The 16,054-nt window shown below is 50.7% G+C and overlaps 2 protein-coding genes across 2 annotated transcripts in view; one reads left to right on the top strand and one right to left on the bottom strand.

The window, feature by feature from the left end:
- The window catches only part of Micall1 (MICAL like 1), a 32,596-nt gene extending 21,750 nt beyond the window's left edge, over nucleotides 1–10,846 (top strand). The window contains exons 10-16 of the mRNA XM_075959916.1: nucleotides 1,438–1,572; nucleotides 2,071–2,197; nucleotides 2,313–2,403; nucleotides 2,539–2,612; nucleotides 5,080–5,194; nucleotides 5,366–5,412; nucleotides 6,498–10,846. Of these exons, the coding sequence (XP_075816031.1) occupies nucleotides 1,438–1,572; nucleotides 2,071–2,197; nucleotides 2,313–2,403; nucleotides 2,539–2,612; nucleotides 5,080–5,194; nucleotides 5,366–5,412; nucleotides 6,498–6,619 (711 nt within the window). The 3' untranslated portion in view covers nucleotides 6,620–10,846. The remainder of the gene's footprint in view (nucleotides 1–1,437; nucleotides 1,573–2,070; nucleotides 2,198–2,312; nucleotides 2,404–2,538; nucleotides 2,613–5,079; nucleotides 5,195–5,365; nucleotides 5,413–6,497) is intronic.
- C2H22orf23 (chromosome 2 C22orf23 homolog) lies at nucleotides 9,090–15,990 on the bottom strand. Its single transcript, XM_075959917.1, has 7 exons — nucleotides 15,908–15,990; nucleotides 15,637–15,745; nucleotides 13,327–13,389; nucleotides 10,225–10,407; nucleotides 9,621–9,749; nucleotides 9,361–9,461; nucleotides 9,090–9,223 (listed from the first exon to the last, which is right to left on the bottom strand). The coding sequence occupies exons 2-7, from the start codon at nucleotides 15,734–15,736 to the stop codon at nucleotides 9,152–9,154; spliced, it is 648 nt and encodes a 215-aa protein (XP_075816032.1). The 5' UTR covers nucleotides 15,737–15,745; nucleotides 15,908–15,990; the 3' UTR covers nucleotides 9,090–9,151.
- Between the last annotated feature and the right edge of the window lie 64 nt (nucleotides 15,991–16,054).

Here is a 16,054-nt window from a genome sequence, read left to right as displayed (position 1 = left end):
TGGGCTTTCCTGGACTCGCTCTAGGTGTTGATACAGAGAGGGAAAAGGCAGAATCTCGGATTGTCCTAAGGGACTCAGTCTCACTCTTACCTCTGGATTAGGAGAGAATGTTGAGGTTATAGGTGACCACAGTGTCTCTGTCCCGGGCAGAGACGTTAGTCTTGCCATGTTCAACTCTGGCTTAGGCGCTTTTTCTGCTTCAGGAAACCACTGCGCAGCTTGGAACTTGACTGGATAAGGGCAGGGCCTGCTCCCACCCCCACCTCCCACCCCCCATCAGTAGAGGGAAGCTGAGGCCTCAAGTGTGATGCTTGCTTTCCATAAACCGAGGGGCACTGTAGGGAAGGTAGGATCCTGGTCTCAGAGTGGGCAGGGGTCTCTAGAGAGACAGAAAGATGAAGAGCCAGGGTCTGAGTGTGTCTGTGGTGGGCAGGAGAGGGGAGGGAGGGGAGAATCGCCCCTCTGTCTGTCAGGTAGAGGGAGGGTGGGATTCCTGCTATTGCATTTCCTGGCTGGGTGACTCTAGATGGGGGAGCTGTGCCTCTCTGAACCTTTGAGTCTCCACTGGAGAAAGTGTGGCCGTGAAGACTAATTGTATAGTCAAATGTGGGGTCTTTGACCTGTGGTGGATGCTACTGGACCTCTGGGAAGTGGGTGGCCTGGAGCTGGGTGCCCAACCTCTCTGCAGTGAGCGTGAGTGAGGCCTCTGTGTGCTTGAGTACCAGGGCTAGCGCCCAAGGCCTTGCACTTGTTAGGCGACCCATCATTTTGTTTTTTAATCTTCATTTAGTTTTGCTTTTTGAACAATATCTTACACATATAAAATGTATTCTGTTGTTTTGCTTTGTTTTTGTTTTTCGAGATAGGGTTTCTCTATAGCTTTGGAGCCTGTCCTGGAACTAGCTCTTGTAGATCAGGCTGGCCTTGAACTCATAGAGATCCATCTACCTCTGCCTTTCAAGTGCTGGAATTAAAGGCATATGCCACCACCGCCTGGTTTATAAAATGCATCCTGATAAATTCCCTACCCTCTAATCTCCTGCTCTATCCTTTAACCCTTTAACACATAACCCCTTTCCTCCCCCCCCCCCTTTTTTTTTAATAACCCTGACTGTCTTACAAATCACTGTGTAGACCAGGCAGGCCCTGAACTCACAGTGATCGGCTTGTCTCTGCCTCCTGAGTGCTGGGATTAAAGGGGTGTGTGCCACCACACTGGGCTCAAAGACTTTTCCCTCAGCCGTGCCCTTGAGCAGAACGTGTGTAAGATGTGGAACTGACACTGGGGAAGTACTCTGGAAGTGGAACCATTTGGAACTTGGGGGATTCTGTTCTTGCCTGAACCCTCCCCTCCTGCCACGTGGGTTCTGGCCTGCTTTCCTTAGCCCTGTGTGATCAAACTTCTCAGACTCCACCATCCGTCATGTCTTCTTTCAGTCTTCCTGCAAAGAGAATCCTTTCAACCGGAAGCCATCTCCTTCTGCATCTCCAGCTGTAAGGAAGGCCACCAAAGGAGCCAAGCCCATGAGGCCACCTGCCCCCGGACATGGCTTTCCACTCATCAAACGCAAGGTGCCAGCAGAGAGACCCCAGCACCCTCCCCGCAGCAGCCATAGGCATCTGGGACCTGTGGGTGGCCCAATTGGAAGGTTGAATTTAACCCAGGGATCCTGTGTAGCCAGGAGCAGAGGGAGTGGGTGTTTCTAACAATAGTTCAAGTGCAGAGAGGGAGCACTAGGAGAAACGTGTGCTTCTCAGAAGGGTGCCCCAGGGCGCTCTGTAGCCTGGTACACTAGCTGTCTGGCCCACAAAGAACTCCTCCTGAGTGACAGAGAAGGGAGAGGCTTCTCTTGGAGCAGGAACTTGGCCTCTCATTGGGAGTCTGTCAGACCCTTGGTAGGGAGGGGACAGCCCCTTCTCCACACCTATGCTGCCTTCCTGTCATGCTACCTTGTGGGACAGGACTTGGCTTCCTGCAGCCTGCAGTGGCCAGGGGACCCTGTGAGTTGGACTGGAGCAGGTGGAGGGGAAGGCCACTGCTCTTTAGGTGACCAGAGTATTGTTGGGCAGGTCCAGGCTGACCAGTATATCCCTGAGGAGGACATCTATGGTGAGATGGACACTATTGAGCGCCAGCTGGATGCCCTGGAACACCGTGGCGTTCTGCTGGAAGAGAAGCTGCGGGGAGGAGCAAATGGTGCGGGAGCTGCCGAGAGATGGCTGAGGGCTGTGGGTTGATGGGAGCCCCTCACCCTGGGGTGCTGAGCTGGGACGGGTGCCAGCTCTGGCCTCAGTGGGGATCTGGCTTCCAGAGGGCAGCGAGGACAACATGCTGGTGGACTGGTTCAAGCTCATTCACGAGAAGCACCTACTGTTGCGGCGAGAGTCAGAGCTTATCTATGTGTGAGTCCTGACTCCTTGCCTGCTCCCCACTGGAGTCTGGGGAGGACTCGGAGCCTGCACACTCTGCCATGGCAGCTCAGTGTGGGTGGCTGGCACTGCACAGAGCATTTACTTCCTCTTCATCTCACCCTTTAGTGTTAAGCAGCAGAACCTGGAGCAGCGCCAGGCTGACGTAGAATATGAACTGCGGTGCCTTCTCAACAAGCCAGGTGAGCCAGCTCAGCTACATGAGCCTGCCTTACAAACTGAAAAATAAGCCGGGCGGTGGTGGCACATGCCTTTAATCCCTGCACTCAGGCAGCAGAGGCAGGTGGATCTCTGTGAGTTTGAGGCCAGCCTGGTCTAGAGAGTGAGTTCCAGGACAGCCAGGACGACACAGAGAAACCCCATCTCAAAAAACCAAAAAAGTTGAAAAGTAGCTGGTTGTGGTGGCACATGCCTTTAATCCCAGCACTTGGAAGGCAGAGGTACGTGCATCTCTGAGTTTAAGGCCAGCCTGGTCCACAGAGTGAGTTCCAGGACAGCCAAGGCTACACAGAGAAACCCTGTTTTGAAAAACAAAATGAACCCATGAAGGTCTGAGGAGGTAACTTAGTCACTAAGTGCTTGTATAAGTATGAGGATCCAAGTTTGACTCTTAAAACCTATGCATTTGTGATGAGCTTGTCTGTGGCTGTGGCGTGCACTGACCGTCATGTCTGTGGCTGTGGCGTGCACTGATCTATAGCTGCTAGTAGAGTCCACAGAGCCATGGAAGGAAACAGGGTTCCAGCCTCTTTCCTACGTTGTGACATCATGTCAGACTCGGGTGATGGACCTTCATTGCCATTTCACAGCTGAGGTTATAAATGGACCCAGAAGCCGGGTGGTGGTGGCGCACGCCTTTAATTCCAGCACTCGGGAGGCAGAGGCAGGCGGATCTCTGTGAGTTCGAGGCCAGCCTGGTCTACAAGAGCTAGTTCCAGGACAGGAACCAAAAAGCTATGGAGAAACCCTGTCTCGAAAATCAAAAAAAAAAAAAAAAGAGAGAGAGAGAGAGAGAGAGAGAGAGAGAGAGAGAGCGAGAGAGAGAGAGAGAGAGAGAAATGGACCCAGAGGCTGGGCTTTCTTCGTTTGTGTAGCTACTAGCTCTGCCTTTGCCCTGTGCAGGTCCTCAACACCAGTCTACCATCTCTCTGTCTTTCCTCTCCATTGACTGGGGAACTCGGAACGCTGGAGTACCCCCATGTCACAGAATGTCCTAGGCGTCCTTTGCCAACCATGAGTCACTTCCAAGTCAGCAGGAGCTGGGGGTGTGGCCAGCACTCAGGAGCCCAGTGTGAGAGAGTGGGTATGAGCCATCAGCCCCAAGGCTGTGGCTGTACACCCTGTCCTCTTTAGCTTTCCCCTGATGCTGCTTTTGAAGATAAAGCTGGTTTATTTGACCCTGAGGGAGTTCGGTCCATAGATACCAAATAGGAGGTCAGACTGCTTGTGTTCAATTTGGCTTTACAGTCTCTGGCCATTGCTGGCCAAAGGCTTCATTTTCCAAAGCTTCAGTTTCCCTCCATGTAGATTAGAAGCATAATTTACCAAGCTCTAGATGAAGAAAGGCAGAGCAGGATTGGAACCTGGGTGCTGACTGTGAAGCCCTACTCTGTCCCCAGAACTGGGCTGGACTGCCTGACCCTCAGTTTTGGCAAAGTGAGGTCATAGGGGAAGGGGACAGTTCCTGGAGCTTCAGGAGGTTTATTTCTAGGTGTGTAGCACATGAGGGGCACCAGGTGTGGGTGCCCTGGAGCCTGGAGATGGTGAGAGGAACCAGACATGAGTGCGCCCCTGATGGTGGTCTTGTGAGGCAGTCCTGGGCCTAGAAGAGGGAAGAGGCTGGAAGTGACACCAGGGATCCTCATGACTGGGCTCCTATCCCAGTGCCCTCCTATAGGCCTTGGGAACATGTTCCTCTGTGTGACCGGGACCATACTGCTTCTGCAAGTGGACCTCTGGAAGTTCCTTGTCATTCCCACCCCTGTCCTCTCAAGCCAGTCCAATAGCTTTTCTCAAGATGCCACCAACACATGTGTTAGGAAGGCTTTGGGGAGTGCTGGCCTGCTTGGTATCTTCAACAGTGGGTTTGATATTCAGGAAGCCCTTGAGAATTGCTAGCCTTTTTTTTTAAAAGATTTATTTATTTATTATGTATACAACATTCCTTCTGTGTATGCTTGCATGCCAGAAGAGGGCACCAGATCTCATTATAGATGTCTGTGAGCCACCATGTGGTTGCTGGGAATTGAACTCAGGACCTCTGGAAGAATAGTCAGTGCTCTTAACCTCTGAGCCATCTCTCCAGCCCATGAGAATTGCTAGCCTTGCATGATGTCCTTGAACAGTGTGTTTGGTGGGCACCTTGGCCTTGCATGGTATCCTTGAATGACGCGTTTGGTGAGCAGGAAGCCCTTGAGGGTTTCTGCCTCTACAGGGCATCTTTTGAAGGCTTTCTGGTGGGCTTCTGGGTGTCCTTGTTTTTTTCTAGAATTGCTTCCATCTCTCTAAGAGCTTGTGAGTGTCAACTCTGGGCCTTCCACTCATTCCACAGTATAGTTACCTGCTGTCTTCCCGGGAAGTCAGGTGGTGTGTCCTGTTACTGTGAGGAAGAGGGTCCCCACCACTCACCCTGGCTTTCTCCTTTGGCAGAAAAGGACTGGACAGAGGAGGATCGGGCCAGAGAAAAGGTGCTGATGCAGGAGCTTGTGACCCTCATCGAGCAGCGCAATGCTATTGTCAACTGCCTGGATGAGGACCGGCAGAGGTGACATGCTTGGGACCCCATAGGTGGAGCCACTTCCTGGCAGAGCTCTGCCCTCACTGCCAGCTTTCCCTCATGTTTGACAAGTCCTGTGGGGCCTGAAGGTTGGAAGGGGCTCACGGGTGACCTGGCTCTTTCCTGCTGTGGTCACTCAGCTTGTCATTTCCACCCCAGGGAAGAAGAGGAAGACAAGATGTTGGAAGCTATGATGAGGAAGAAAGGTGAGGCTCATCTTGTGGAGGGACCAGTACCTACCTGTGAGCGCCAGCCTATGTTTGCAGCCTGGAAATAGAAGGTTGAACAGGCCCCATAGGGACGGTTGGTCATAATGCAAATTCCAGGCTCCATTTTGCTGGGAAGCCAAGTGTAGTGAGGCCAGTCACAGCCATGCGGCTCTGGTTCAGGCTGGGAGGGGAGAACTGTGATCCACCAGGGGGCCTTGACCCAGGAGGCTTTGCTCTGAGCAGATTATCTTTCCAGAGCTCTGCGGGTTGGCTTAGGAGTATGGGAATCTAGAGCTAGGATCAGAGTGCCTGGAGTTGCTCCCTGAGAGCTGTTTGGGTTGGGGTTTGACCTTAGTCCCACCTGTGGCTCACTGTTTGGCCTCATGGCTACATCTTGGCTGAGGCTGGAGCCAGACTGACTGCTGGTCCTTTCTCTAACATGAGCTGGTGGCTGAGCCAGTTCCTTCAGCCCTCACTTCACTCCCATTGCCATGGTGCCTCTCCCCAGTGTGGGCTGAGGGTTATGGAGCTAAGGGTGCAAAGCACCAGTCTGGGATTAGGCACCTACAAGCACATGGTTGGTGTTGGTTCTTCTCAAAGGCACACATTTTCCTCTTGAGAGTTTGAGGTTTGGGCAGATGGTTTCTGAGGTGTTCCTTAGTCCTGGCAGTTGAGATTTCTGTTGTAGCCTACAGAGAAATGTACGTCAGTCTAGGTGATGGAGCTATTGACTAAAACGTGAGCTATACCTCACAGTGGTTCTCAACCTTCCTAATGCTGCAATCCTTTAGTACAGTTCCTCATATTTTGGTGACCCCCAACCATAAAATTATTTCTTTGCTACTTGATAACTGTAATTTTGCTACTGTTATTAATCGTAATATAAATATCTGATATGTAGAATATGCGACCACAGGTTGAGCACCACCGTCTCAGGCTCCAGACTGTCCTCCCAGGTGTGGATCCCAGGGAGAAAAGGGAACTAGGCATAGTGACATGACTTGGTGCATGGGTGGGCTGAAGCCGCTCAGTGACGCTGGCCACTGCTCCATCCTGCCCCTGATGGTCCCTCTTTGCTGCAGAGTTCCAAAGAGAGACTGAGTCCGAGGGTAAGAAGAAAGGCAAGTTCAAGACCATGAAGGTGCTGAAGCTGCTGGGAAACAAGCGTGACACCAAAAGCAAGGTCCCTGGGGACAAGAGCTGACAGACAGCACGGGAAGCAGACTTCCTCTCCTCTCCTGGAGTCTCCAGGCCAGAACAGCACTCTGCTGCCCTCAGACCTGCCAAGCGGGACAGTGACCTTGGGAGGGAGTCCCTGGGTGAGCTTTGGCCTCCTTGGGAGTCTCCAGCTGGTTTGGGCTAAAGTTTTCTTCCCTCTTTCTTCCCTGTGTCCCAGACAGCTGTGACTTAGCCCTGCCCACTTGCATTCTGACTCCACATGCTGTGACAGGCCCAGGGGCAAGCAGGGATGCAGGGACTAGGCAGAGGCAGTAACTCTCCTTGTACTTCTGAACCAGGCCAGATGGAGTCTTCACTGTCAGTCCTGCCCAAGGCAGGCTCTGGCCACGACATGTGCACCTTGCAGCAGGCCAGCAACAAGGCTGGCTGCTTAACTTCTTCCTTCTCAGCCCTGACTCTTAGTCTCTGCCTTCCTGTCTAACACATGTGCCCTTGAAAGTCATGTCCCCTCACTCAGGAGCTCTATGAAGTCTCAGATTCTGGACCCTCAGTGAGTGCTGTTTTGTGTCAGTTGGGAATGAACTGCTTTCCTCTGTCTCCCAAGCTGTAGGGAGCTCTTCCCTTACCTCTCTTGGTTCATGGGAAGTCTCACCCACAACATGGGGACCTGGTGGTTGTGCTGAGGTGGTGACTCAGACTAGCCTAGAAAGGTGTGATTTGGGTAGGTGCTAACCTTTGTTCTCTAAGGTGTTGTGATCTGACCTCTGATGCAAGGTTTTTGCCCACCCCATACCTAGGGGATGGACCCATTCCTTTCTGTGGTTGTCTGTTCCCTCTGGGGACTGGTGGCATTCACCCCTGGATGGCCCTGGGAGAACAGTACTGGGGGTACATCATTTCCCTGGGGAATATGCCAGGCAGCCTGTGGTCCAAGCACTGTTCTTGCTCTCGGCGTCTTCAGTGCCTGCCCCTCCCTCTGCATACTGGGAAGGAGTGCACTGTCTCTCAGTTGCTAGTGCCCAGTAGCCTTGGCCACAGCCACATCTGTGCCCTTTTGCCTGTGTGTGCTCCACCTCATGGCCAGGTGTCTGGCCACCCAGGAGGGGCTGGGCTGTCCACGCAGTTGGGAACTTGACCACAGTGCCTCCCATGGGGCAGGATTCCCTTCTTGTTTGGGGAGAGGTGCTTGCACTCCCATATAGCCCCTGGCAGTCTTTCCAGATGCGCTGTTGACCTGGAGCCCAGGCCACCACCTCAGGTTTTTCAGAAGGGTCCTGTGACCCAGCTGCTGTAACCCAGGCTGTCTCAGTGTCAAGCATAGTTTCCATATCTCCAGGGACCAGCCCTCCTCACAGAAGTCACCTGTTGCCTGTGAACGTGGGCACAGGCTTGCCACATCTTGCTCACTTTTCAAAAGAAACCCAGAATCTAGTTTCTGTACAGGCGTAATCTGTAAATGTTGCCATCTATTTGAGTTTGCCACTGTAGGCAGCACTTGCCCTGGCTTTTCCAGTGTGCTAGGCCTGGGCTGGAGGCTGTGTCCCTACTGACTGATGCTATCTGCTGGCTCTTGTGTAATAGCCATGGTTATTCTTCGATAAGAAGACAGATATGGGACTTGTAGCAGGTGCAGGAAGGATTTCATTTCTAGAGACGGGCATGATGGGATACTAGTGAAGGTCAGGCTGTTCAGAGTCACAGCCTGAAGGACACTGCTGTGCAGTAAACCAGTTGTGGGGAGCGAGGGCATACCAGGTGGGAGCAGGGCTGTTTCCTTATTGGGTTCCTTGACCTTCAGGCTGGGACCTTGGGAGCACGGGAATGGAACTGGAACCAAGGCTGTGGCACCTGCCAGAGCCCTTTTAGTATGGATCCCTCCTTTTATGTTTCTTTCCTTAGTCTTCATTTGGTGGAAGTCATGAAGCTGACCTTTAACCCCGAGTGGGCTCCTCAGCAGTAACTACCTGGATGGAGTGTCTTAGTGAGCCGGGTGTTCACACCGCAGAATTGAGGGCTAGCACTGACGACAGGCTGCTCAGGAATCTGTTTCCCTGCTCCTCTGGAAATGTGCAAACAGCAGTTAGAACCCATGTGCGCTGGACGGGTTCTGATTCTGAACCGATTAAATGTGTTTATTCCTGTGTAAACAAGGCAGCACATGTCATGGCCAAGTTAAATGTGTTTTATTGGCCAATTAATCATTGTGGTCAAACATTTGCCCAAGGCTACAAGAAGGCAAAGAAATAGATCCTAAGATACCGGAAGGACAGAATCGTGTTCCCAGAGCACCTGGAGGACAGCTGTGGCGTGGGAAGAGCCAGAGAGAGGGTGCCCTTAGGCAGATGTCCATGGTGTGTCTGGGCTCTTTCTCCTGAAGAAGGTGCCAATACTGTGACTGTGACAGTGACTCAGAGGCGTCACTGAGGCCTCTGCATCCCTGGGCAGTGCACATCATGATCTGGCGTGGTTTCTGAGGATGGGCAGACCTGGGGATGACACTGCTTGGCGAAGCGAAGGCTCTGGTGCTCGCACTGGGCTAGCCCGCCCTTGTCTAGGATTAGGTGGTGGCCAGAGCCTTCCTAAGCCTCTCGCTTCTGCTGCGGTCGATGTCCTCCATTTCCCTTATTTTCTGCAAAGGGCCACGAGGAAGATGGCTGTCATGGCTGGACACCATGGTGGGAGCTTGCCACCTGAGAGGCCAGCTGTGGTGCTGGCTGGGGCTCCTCCCATTTGACTCTACTCCTCCCCACTTTTGGGCTTTCCTACCTGGGAGATTTCAGCCAGGATGATTCCTCGGTATTGCTTGCCCTGTCCCAGAGCCTCCATGGCAGCCAAGAATTCTTTCCTGTCCTGGACTTCCTTCACCACTGCACAGAGGGGAGGGCCATCAGTGCACAGGACAGTGGGAGTGCACGGGGGCCCAGGCAGCACATGGCCTCTGAGGGAGAGCAGGGCGGGGTGGGGGAGGGGGTCTGTAGCAAGTCATGTTCTCGTTAGCCCCATCAGTTCTACACACACACACTCACATTCTTCAAACCGGTCCACCTCGGGAGCTGGGTCCTCTTGCTGCATACGTGGAGCCGTTTTCCGTTCCTCTGTGTCCTTCCCAGTGGCAAAGATATTTTGGAGTCTTCGTTTCTCCTTCTCCAGATCTCCTGTAGGGCCCAGAGACAGTCTTGTTAAGAGGGAAGAGCAGTCGTTTCCCTCTTAACCCCGCTGCAGTCTGTTGGGTTTGAGAGGAGTGGGCTCTGCAGACCCAGCACCTCCCTTGGCTGTTCCAGAGCAGAACATGGCAGGTTAGCAGTTGAGACAACCAAGAAAAAGCTTCAGTGCAGAGCTAACAGAGAATCCAGAAATGCAGACCTCCGAGGTGACCTGTGTGTAGGGAATTGTGAGGATGCTGGGGCATGCTTCCAGATGTGGGCTCAAATACAGAGGAGATGGACTTGAGGGACCATGTATCCCTCTGGGATTAGGATTAGGAAAACTGGATTAATCTCAGAAAAGCTATAGGATGAAGAGGGCCATCTGTCTGAGTTTGTTACCCACTACTGGAATGGTGCTGTCTGTCCCAGGCCTCTGTGACCCCAGAAGACAGAAGAGAGCCCCTAGCCCAAGACCATCACTTACTGGTGGCCTGGGGCTTGAATTGCTCACGGTTGTATGCCCCATTGGCTTGACACATGCTGGCAGGCCGGAGGTGGGAGTGGGTAGCCAGGATGGGAGGCAGGTAGATGGTTGTAGTTGGCTTCTTGGAAGGAGAGTCCCTCTGGCTGGATGTTGGGTTGCACTGCAGGGGCAGAGGGGCTCCTCCTGGGAACAAAAAGGTCAAGTGACGGCACCTGTTTGTCTTTCTTTTTGAAGAAAAATGGTATTTACCAAATAGAAGTCAAACAGTGTGGACAGTCCAGCCCTCTGAGCGTGCTCCTCTGCAGGCTGTGCTAACAATTAGGTGGTTGCTCCTCGTTCTTGATGCTTCTAAAACACATTCAAGGATGTTTTTTGTTCGGTATGTACACAGACAGTTCTTAAACACTGGATCACACCTTTTCACTTACCAATTTATCACGACCAACTTTCCATAAAGACACATTTATATGTAACTTATTTTTTATAGTAATCTACTAGTTGTTAGAATGATTACACTATTTATTCAGCTAGTCATTCAGGTTCTCTCTGGGTTTGTTCTGTTTATGTTGGTTGGATTTTTACTACTTCTGACAATGCTGCAATAAACATTCTTATACACTGAGTCTTTGGTGTTTTTATTTCTCTGTGTGTGGTTTTTGTTTTAATGTGCTGTGTGCATGCATGTCTGTGTATGTGTGCAGGTCAGGGAATCAGTTCTCTCTGACCATGCGTGTCCCAGGGATCAAATTCAGATTGTTACACTTGGCAGCAAGCACCTTTCCCTGCTTAACCATCTCACCAGCCCTGTGTTTTGTTTTTTGCTTTTTTGATGTTGTTTTTTGTTTGTTTTGTTTGTTTTCTTAAGACAGGGTTTCTCTGTAGCTTTGGAGCCTGGCCTAGAACTTGCTCTGTAGATGAGGTTGGCCTCAAACTCACAGAGATCCACCTGCCTCTGCTTCCCGAGTGCTGGGATTAAAGATGTGTGCCATCACCACCTGGCAGTTTTTGCTTATTTTAAAGGCAGGGTCTATCCAGACTGGCCTCCCAACTCCATATAGACCTTAAACTTTTGATCCTCCTGCCTCTATCTTCCAAGTGCATGGATTGTAGGTATTTGCCACCATACCTGGTTTCTGTGGTGCTGGAATGCACCAGGGCTTGGTGCATCTGAGGCAAGGGCTCTACCAACTGAGCCAGAACTGCAACCCAGATTGTGGTTGTAACAGGGAAAGCTTTTGTAAAAGGGTAACATTGGAGCAAACAGTGAAGGGTGATGAGCCAGACCTGCAGTTACTTTGAGGAAGACTGTTCCAGGTAGAACAGCTGGGGTGAAGGTGCTCAGGCACTGTGTACCCAGGTATCTAGGTAGCAGCTAATGGGGTGGGAGACAGAGATCAGGACTTATGGAAGCTTCTGGAAAGAGGATTTTATTCTACAGCGTAGCAAGCCGTTGGAGGGTTTGGGGAAAAGTTACCCTTTCTGCTGTTGACAATCCCATTCATGGCTACGGGTAGGGTCAAGGAAAACAGCTATTCAGATAACATGCAGCATTGGTGAGGGGCAGAGAAGACAGGTTATCAGGGGCAGGTTGTAGCTTGCAGGGCTGTTGACCAGGTAGGAGGGAGAACAAGGGCCGTCAAGGATGACTGGGTTTCTGTGCTGTGGACTTACAAGTGTGTGCCTGCCTTTACTCCCCACTTCCCCACTGCCTTCCCTTCGTGGAACCAAGCAGATACCATTCTTGGGATGATCCCATGCCCCAGGTCTGCCTCTCCCCTGAGCACACGCTGAGCAAGCAAATAGTTACAGCCTCAGTGATGCTGGACATTCATGTCGGGGAGAGGGATCTGTGATTCAGCCAAGCTATGAAACAATATTTTGCTTAAGGAGAAGTAGACAGTGAATTCCTAGGGAATAGCTTCAAGGAAGCCTTGTCTTTCAAGGTGTACTTATTTTTATTTTATGTCTATGGATGTTTGCATATATCAATGTATACCATATATGAACCTATTCTGGTGCCCACAGGAGTCAGAAGAGGATCACGGAGTTTAGATGGGGGTGAGGCACCATGTAGGAGCTGGGATCTGAACTCAGAACCTTTGCAAGAGCAGTAAGTATTCTTTACCACTGGCTGGTCAGTATTCCTTTACACCGTGTGAAGATGTGTCAGTGTGAATGGTTTCAAAAAAGATAATGGCCAATAGCTAGGCAGGAGGTATAGGCGGGACTTCTGGACAAAGAGCTGCAAAGAAGAGGGCAGAGTCACCAACCAGATGCAGAGGAGAGGTAAACGGCACAAGTCGTAGATGAATAGAGCTAGAGGGACAAGCCCAAGCCCTTGGCTGAACTTCCATGATTAAGTTTCTGTGTAGTTTGTGAGCTGGCAGCACAAGGAATAATCTGTCCACAGCATGTCTCAATCCCAGCACTTGAAAGGTAGAGTTAGGCGGGTCTCTGTGAGTTCGAGGCCAGCCTGGTCTACAGAGTGAGTTCCAGGAAAACCAGGGCTACACAGAGAAACCCTGTCTTGAAAAACAAACAAAAAATATATTATTTTAAGTTACTCTAGATATGTATATGCCTGTGTGTCTGTGAACATGACTGCAGTGCCCACAGAGGCCAGAGATGTGGGATGGCCCTGAGCCACTGACATGGGAGCTGGGAACCAAATTCAGGGCCTCTACAAGAGCCTTCTCTTACCCACTAAGCCACTTCTCCAGCCTGCCTCACTCTCCCCAAACCTTTTTTTTTTCACTATGTAGCCCTGGCCAGCCTGGACCTTGTTGTATAAACCAGGCTGGCCTGGAACTTTTTTTCCAAAATGGGGTTTCTCTATGTAGCCTTGGCTATCCTGGAACTCACTCTGCCTGCCGCTGCCTACCAAGTGCTGGATTAAAGGCTTGCACCACCACAGCCGGGCTCAGCCTTGAACTTTTGGTGATCCTCCTGCCTCTGCTTCCTAAGTGCTGGGACTAGAAGTGTATATAATCATGTCTGGCTTCTGTCCTTTGAGATGAACTCCCCTTCCCTTTCATATAGAGGAATATTAAAGATATATCCCTGGTCCTCTTTTCAGAAAGTCTCTAGAGTGACTGTCCTTACTTCTCATGGTGTCCAAGATGTGTCGTTGCTGGAAGTTAGTCAGTTTGGACTCCTTCATCATCACTACAAAATAAAACACTCTGTGAGACCTCCTGAGCTGCAGCTGAACCCCGCATCTCCCCCACGTCTCGGCGTGAGACCTCCTGAGCTGCAGCTGAACCCCGCATCTCCCCCACTTCTCGGCATAAGACCTGAGCTGTAGCTGAACCCCGCATCTCCCCCACGTCTCGGCGTGAGACCTCCTGAGCTGCAGCTGAACCCCGTATCTCCCCCACTTCTTGGCATAAGACCTGAGCTGTAGCTGAACCCCGCAACTCCCCCACGTCTCGGCGTGAGACCTCCTGAGCTGTAGCTGAACCCTGCATCTCCCCCACGTCTCGGCATGTCTCATCTTGCCCAAACTCCACACCGCAGCACTGCTCCCCAACTCCCAACTAAGCACGCATGTTCTTCTGCCTGCTTCATTTTCTCTAGTACATGTCACATTTTTAGGTTTTTTCCTTTTTCTTCTATATATTCATCTATCCATTTATTTATTTATTTATTGGAAGGGCCTATGGATTTTTTTTAAAAAGTCTTTTTTTGTTTGTTTGTTTTTTCGAGGCAGGGTTTCTCTGTGTAACAGCTCTGGCTGTCCTGGAATATGCTCTTGTAGACCAAGCTTGCCTTGAATTTACAGAAATTTACCTGTCTCTGACTCCAGAGTGCTGGGATTAAAGGCATGCACCACCACTGCCCACCTAAAAAAGTTTTTTTTAAAGGCTTTAATTATTTATTTATTTTGGTTTTTCAAGACAGAGTCTCTTTGTGTAGCCTTGGCTGTCCTGGAACTCCATCTGTAGGTCAGGGTGGCCCCAAACTCAGAAACCCACCTGCCTCTGCCTTCCGAGTGCTAGAATTAGGGGCGTGTACCACCACCCGGCTTTAAGATTTTGTGTGTATGGGTGCCTGTGGAGGCCAGAAAAAGGCACTGAACCTCTATAGATGGTTTCAGGCCACCTGACATGGTTGTTGGAATTGAACTTGAATCTTCCAGAACAGCAGCAAGTGTTCTTAACCTCTGAGCTATCTCTACAGCCTTTATTGTATTTTATTTATTTTTATCTAATTATCCAGACTTTTCTTTCCTCAGGCAATTCTCTCAAGCAGAAAACTTGCATATCATTATATCTGCCTAAGACATACATCTTTTTTTGTGTGTGGCTAATATGGGAACTCTAGTCTTCTTGAAGAACAATACACGTTCTTAACCACCGAGCCGACTTTTCCAACTGTAACCTTTTTTGTGTGCTGTGTACTGAGATTGAAACCCAGGCTTCATGTATGCCTAGCATACATATTAATGAGCTACACCCCAGCTTTGTAATTTTTTCTTGTTAACCTCCTATACTGTTAGCTCTATGGAAGCAAGAATTGTTTGCTTTTCTGCAATTCCCTAACACTTTACTTCCAGTACGTAGGAGAATATGAAAATCACATATCTGGTGTTTTTAGTTGTTGGATAAATGAATGTGTGTGTATATATATATATATATATATATATATATATATATACACTCATCCATGTATCAGAGGCTGGCCCCACAACTGTGAGCAGAAACAGGCACTTTCTCTGCCTGGTGGCATTCACCATTTAGAAGGTGCTGGTTGTGGGGCTGGAGAGATGGCTCAGCGGTGAAGAGCACCAGCTGCTCTTCAGGAGGACCTGGGTTCAGTTCCCAGCACTTGCACGGGGCTCACAACTGTCTGTTACTCCAGTTCCAGGGAATCTTGCACCCTCACACAGGCATACATGCTGGCAAAACACCAATGCACAAAAATAAAAAAATAAATCTTAAAAAAAAAAAGGTGAGGGGATGGAGAGATGGCTCAGAGGTTAAGAGCACTGACTGCTCTTCCAGAGGTCCTGAGTTCAATTCCCAGCAACCACATGGTGGCTCACAACCATCTGTGTACTGAGATCTGGCGCCCTCCTCTGGTGTGCGGGCATACCTGGAGGCAGAATGTTGTATACATAATAAATAAATAAATCTTTTTTTTTTTAAGGTGATATCTGGGAATCTGGGAAACCAAAAGCCTATAAGACTGACTATATATTGTGCTAAGCCCAGGGAAGGCAATTGGATTTGGTACTGGAAGTTTTCACTGTGGTGAGAAGTTAGGTTTCATTGAACGTGCAATGTAAAAGATGAGCTAATCACCCCAAAATTCTCCGTCCTTTGGACTTTGGTCCTCTCCTGAACTTTTCTTAATCCTAGTCTCTTAAAGAAACCACCACCACTCCTGTCGTTGTTCCTGTGAAGCACTGACCTCTGAGCAGCTCGCAGGTGCCCGGCGTGTAAACCTGCTTAGGGCAGCGCCGGAACCCGGTTCCTTTGGACACTGCGCCCACCCTCTCCTGTGAAGCCATGGGAGGGCCCTAGGAGGGAGAGAAGCAATGACCAGCCCTCGTCTTGCGTCGCAGTCCCGACCTCTCATCACCAGCACCCTGGGTATCTGAGAAGCTGGTCCCCGAACCCTCGGCTCCGGACCGTGCAGTGAACACAGTCCCCATCGGGACGGTCCCGGGCGGAGCGCTCACCCTAAGCGTGGCAGCGCCCTCCTGAAGGAGATTCTCGGGGAAGCCAGTGTGTTAGGGCCCGCACCAAGCGCATCTGGTTACTATGGTAACTAGCGTACACGCCCACGCATGGGGGGGGCATGTGCACTCCCGTCTCGTTCTTGGCTG

Source organism: Microtus pennsylvanicus, chromosome 2, assembly GCF_037038515.1.
Source record: "Microtus pennsylvanicus isolate mMicPen1 chromosome 2, mMicPen1.hap1, whole genome shotgun sequence".
Lineage (NCBI taxonomy): Eukaryota > Metazoa > Chordata > Mammalia > Rodentia > Cricetidae > Microtus > Microtus pennsylvanicus.
This window is presented reverse-complemented; position numbering and strand designations above follow the sequence as displayed.

Coding starts and splice junctions, on each gene's coding strand:
- C2H22orf23 (XM_075959917.1), bottom strand. CDS start 15,736: ATGGCTTCACAGGAGAGGGTGGGCGCAGTGTCCAAAGGAACCGGGTTC. Junction 10,408..13,326: donor CATCTTGGACACCATGAGAA/GTAAGGACAGTC, acceptor TTTTGTTCCCAG/GAGGAGCCCCTCTGCCCCTG. Junction 9,750..10,224: donor ATTCAAGCCCCAGGCCACCA/GTAAGTGATGGT, acceptor TGGGCCCTACAG/GAGATCTGGAGAAGGAGAAA.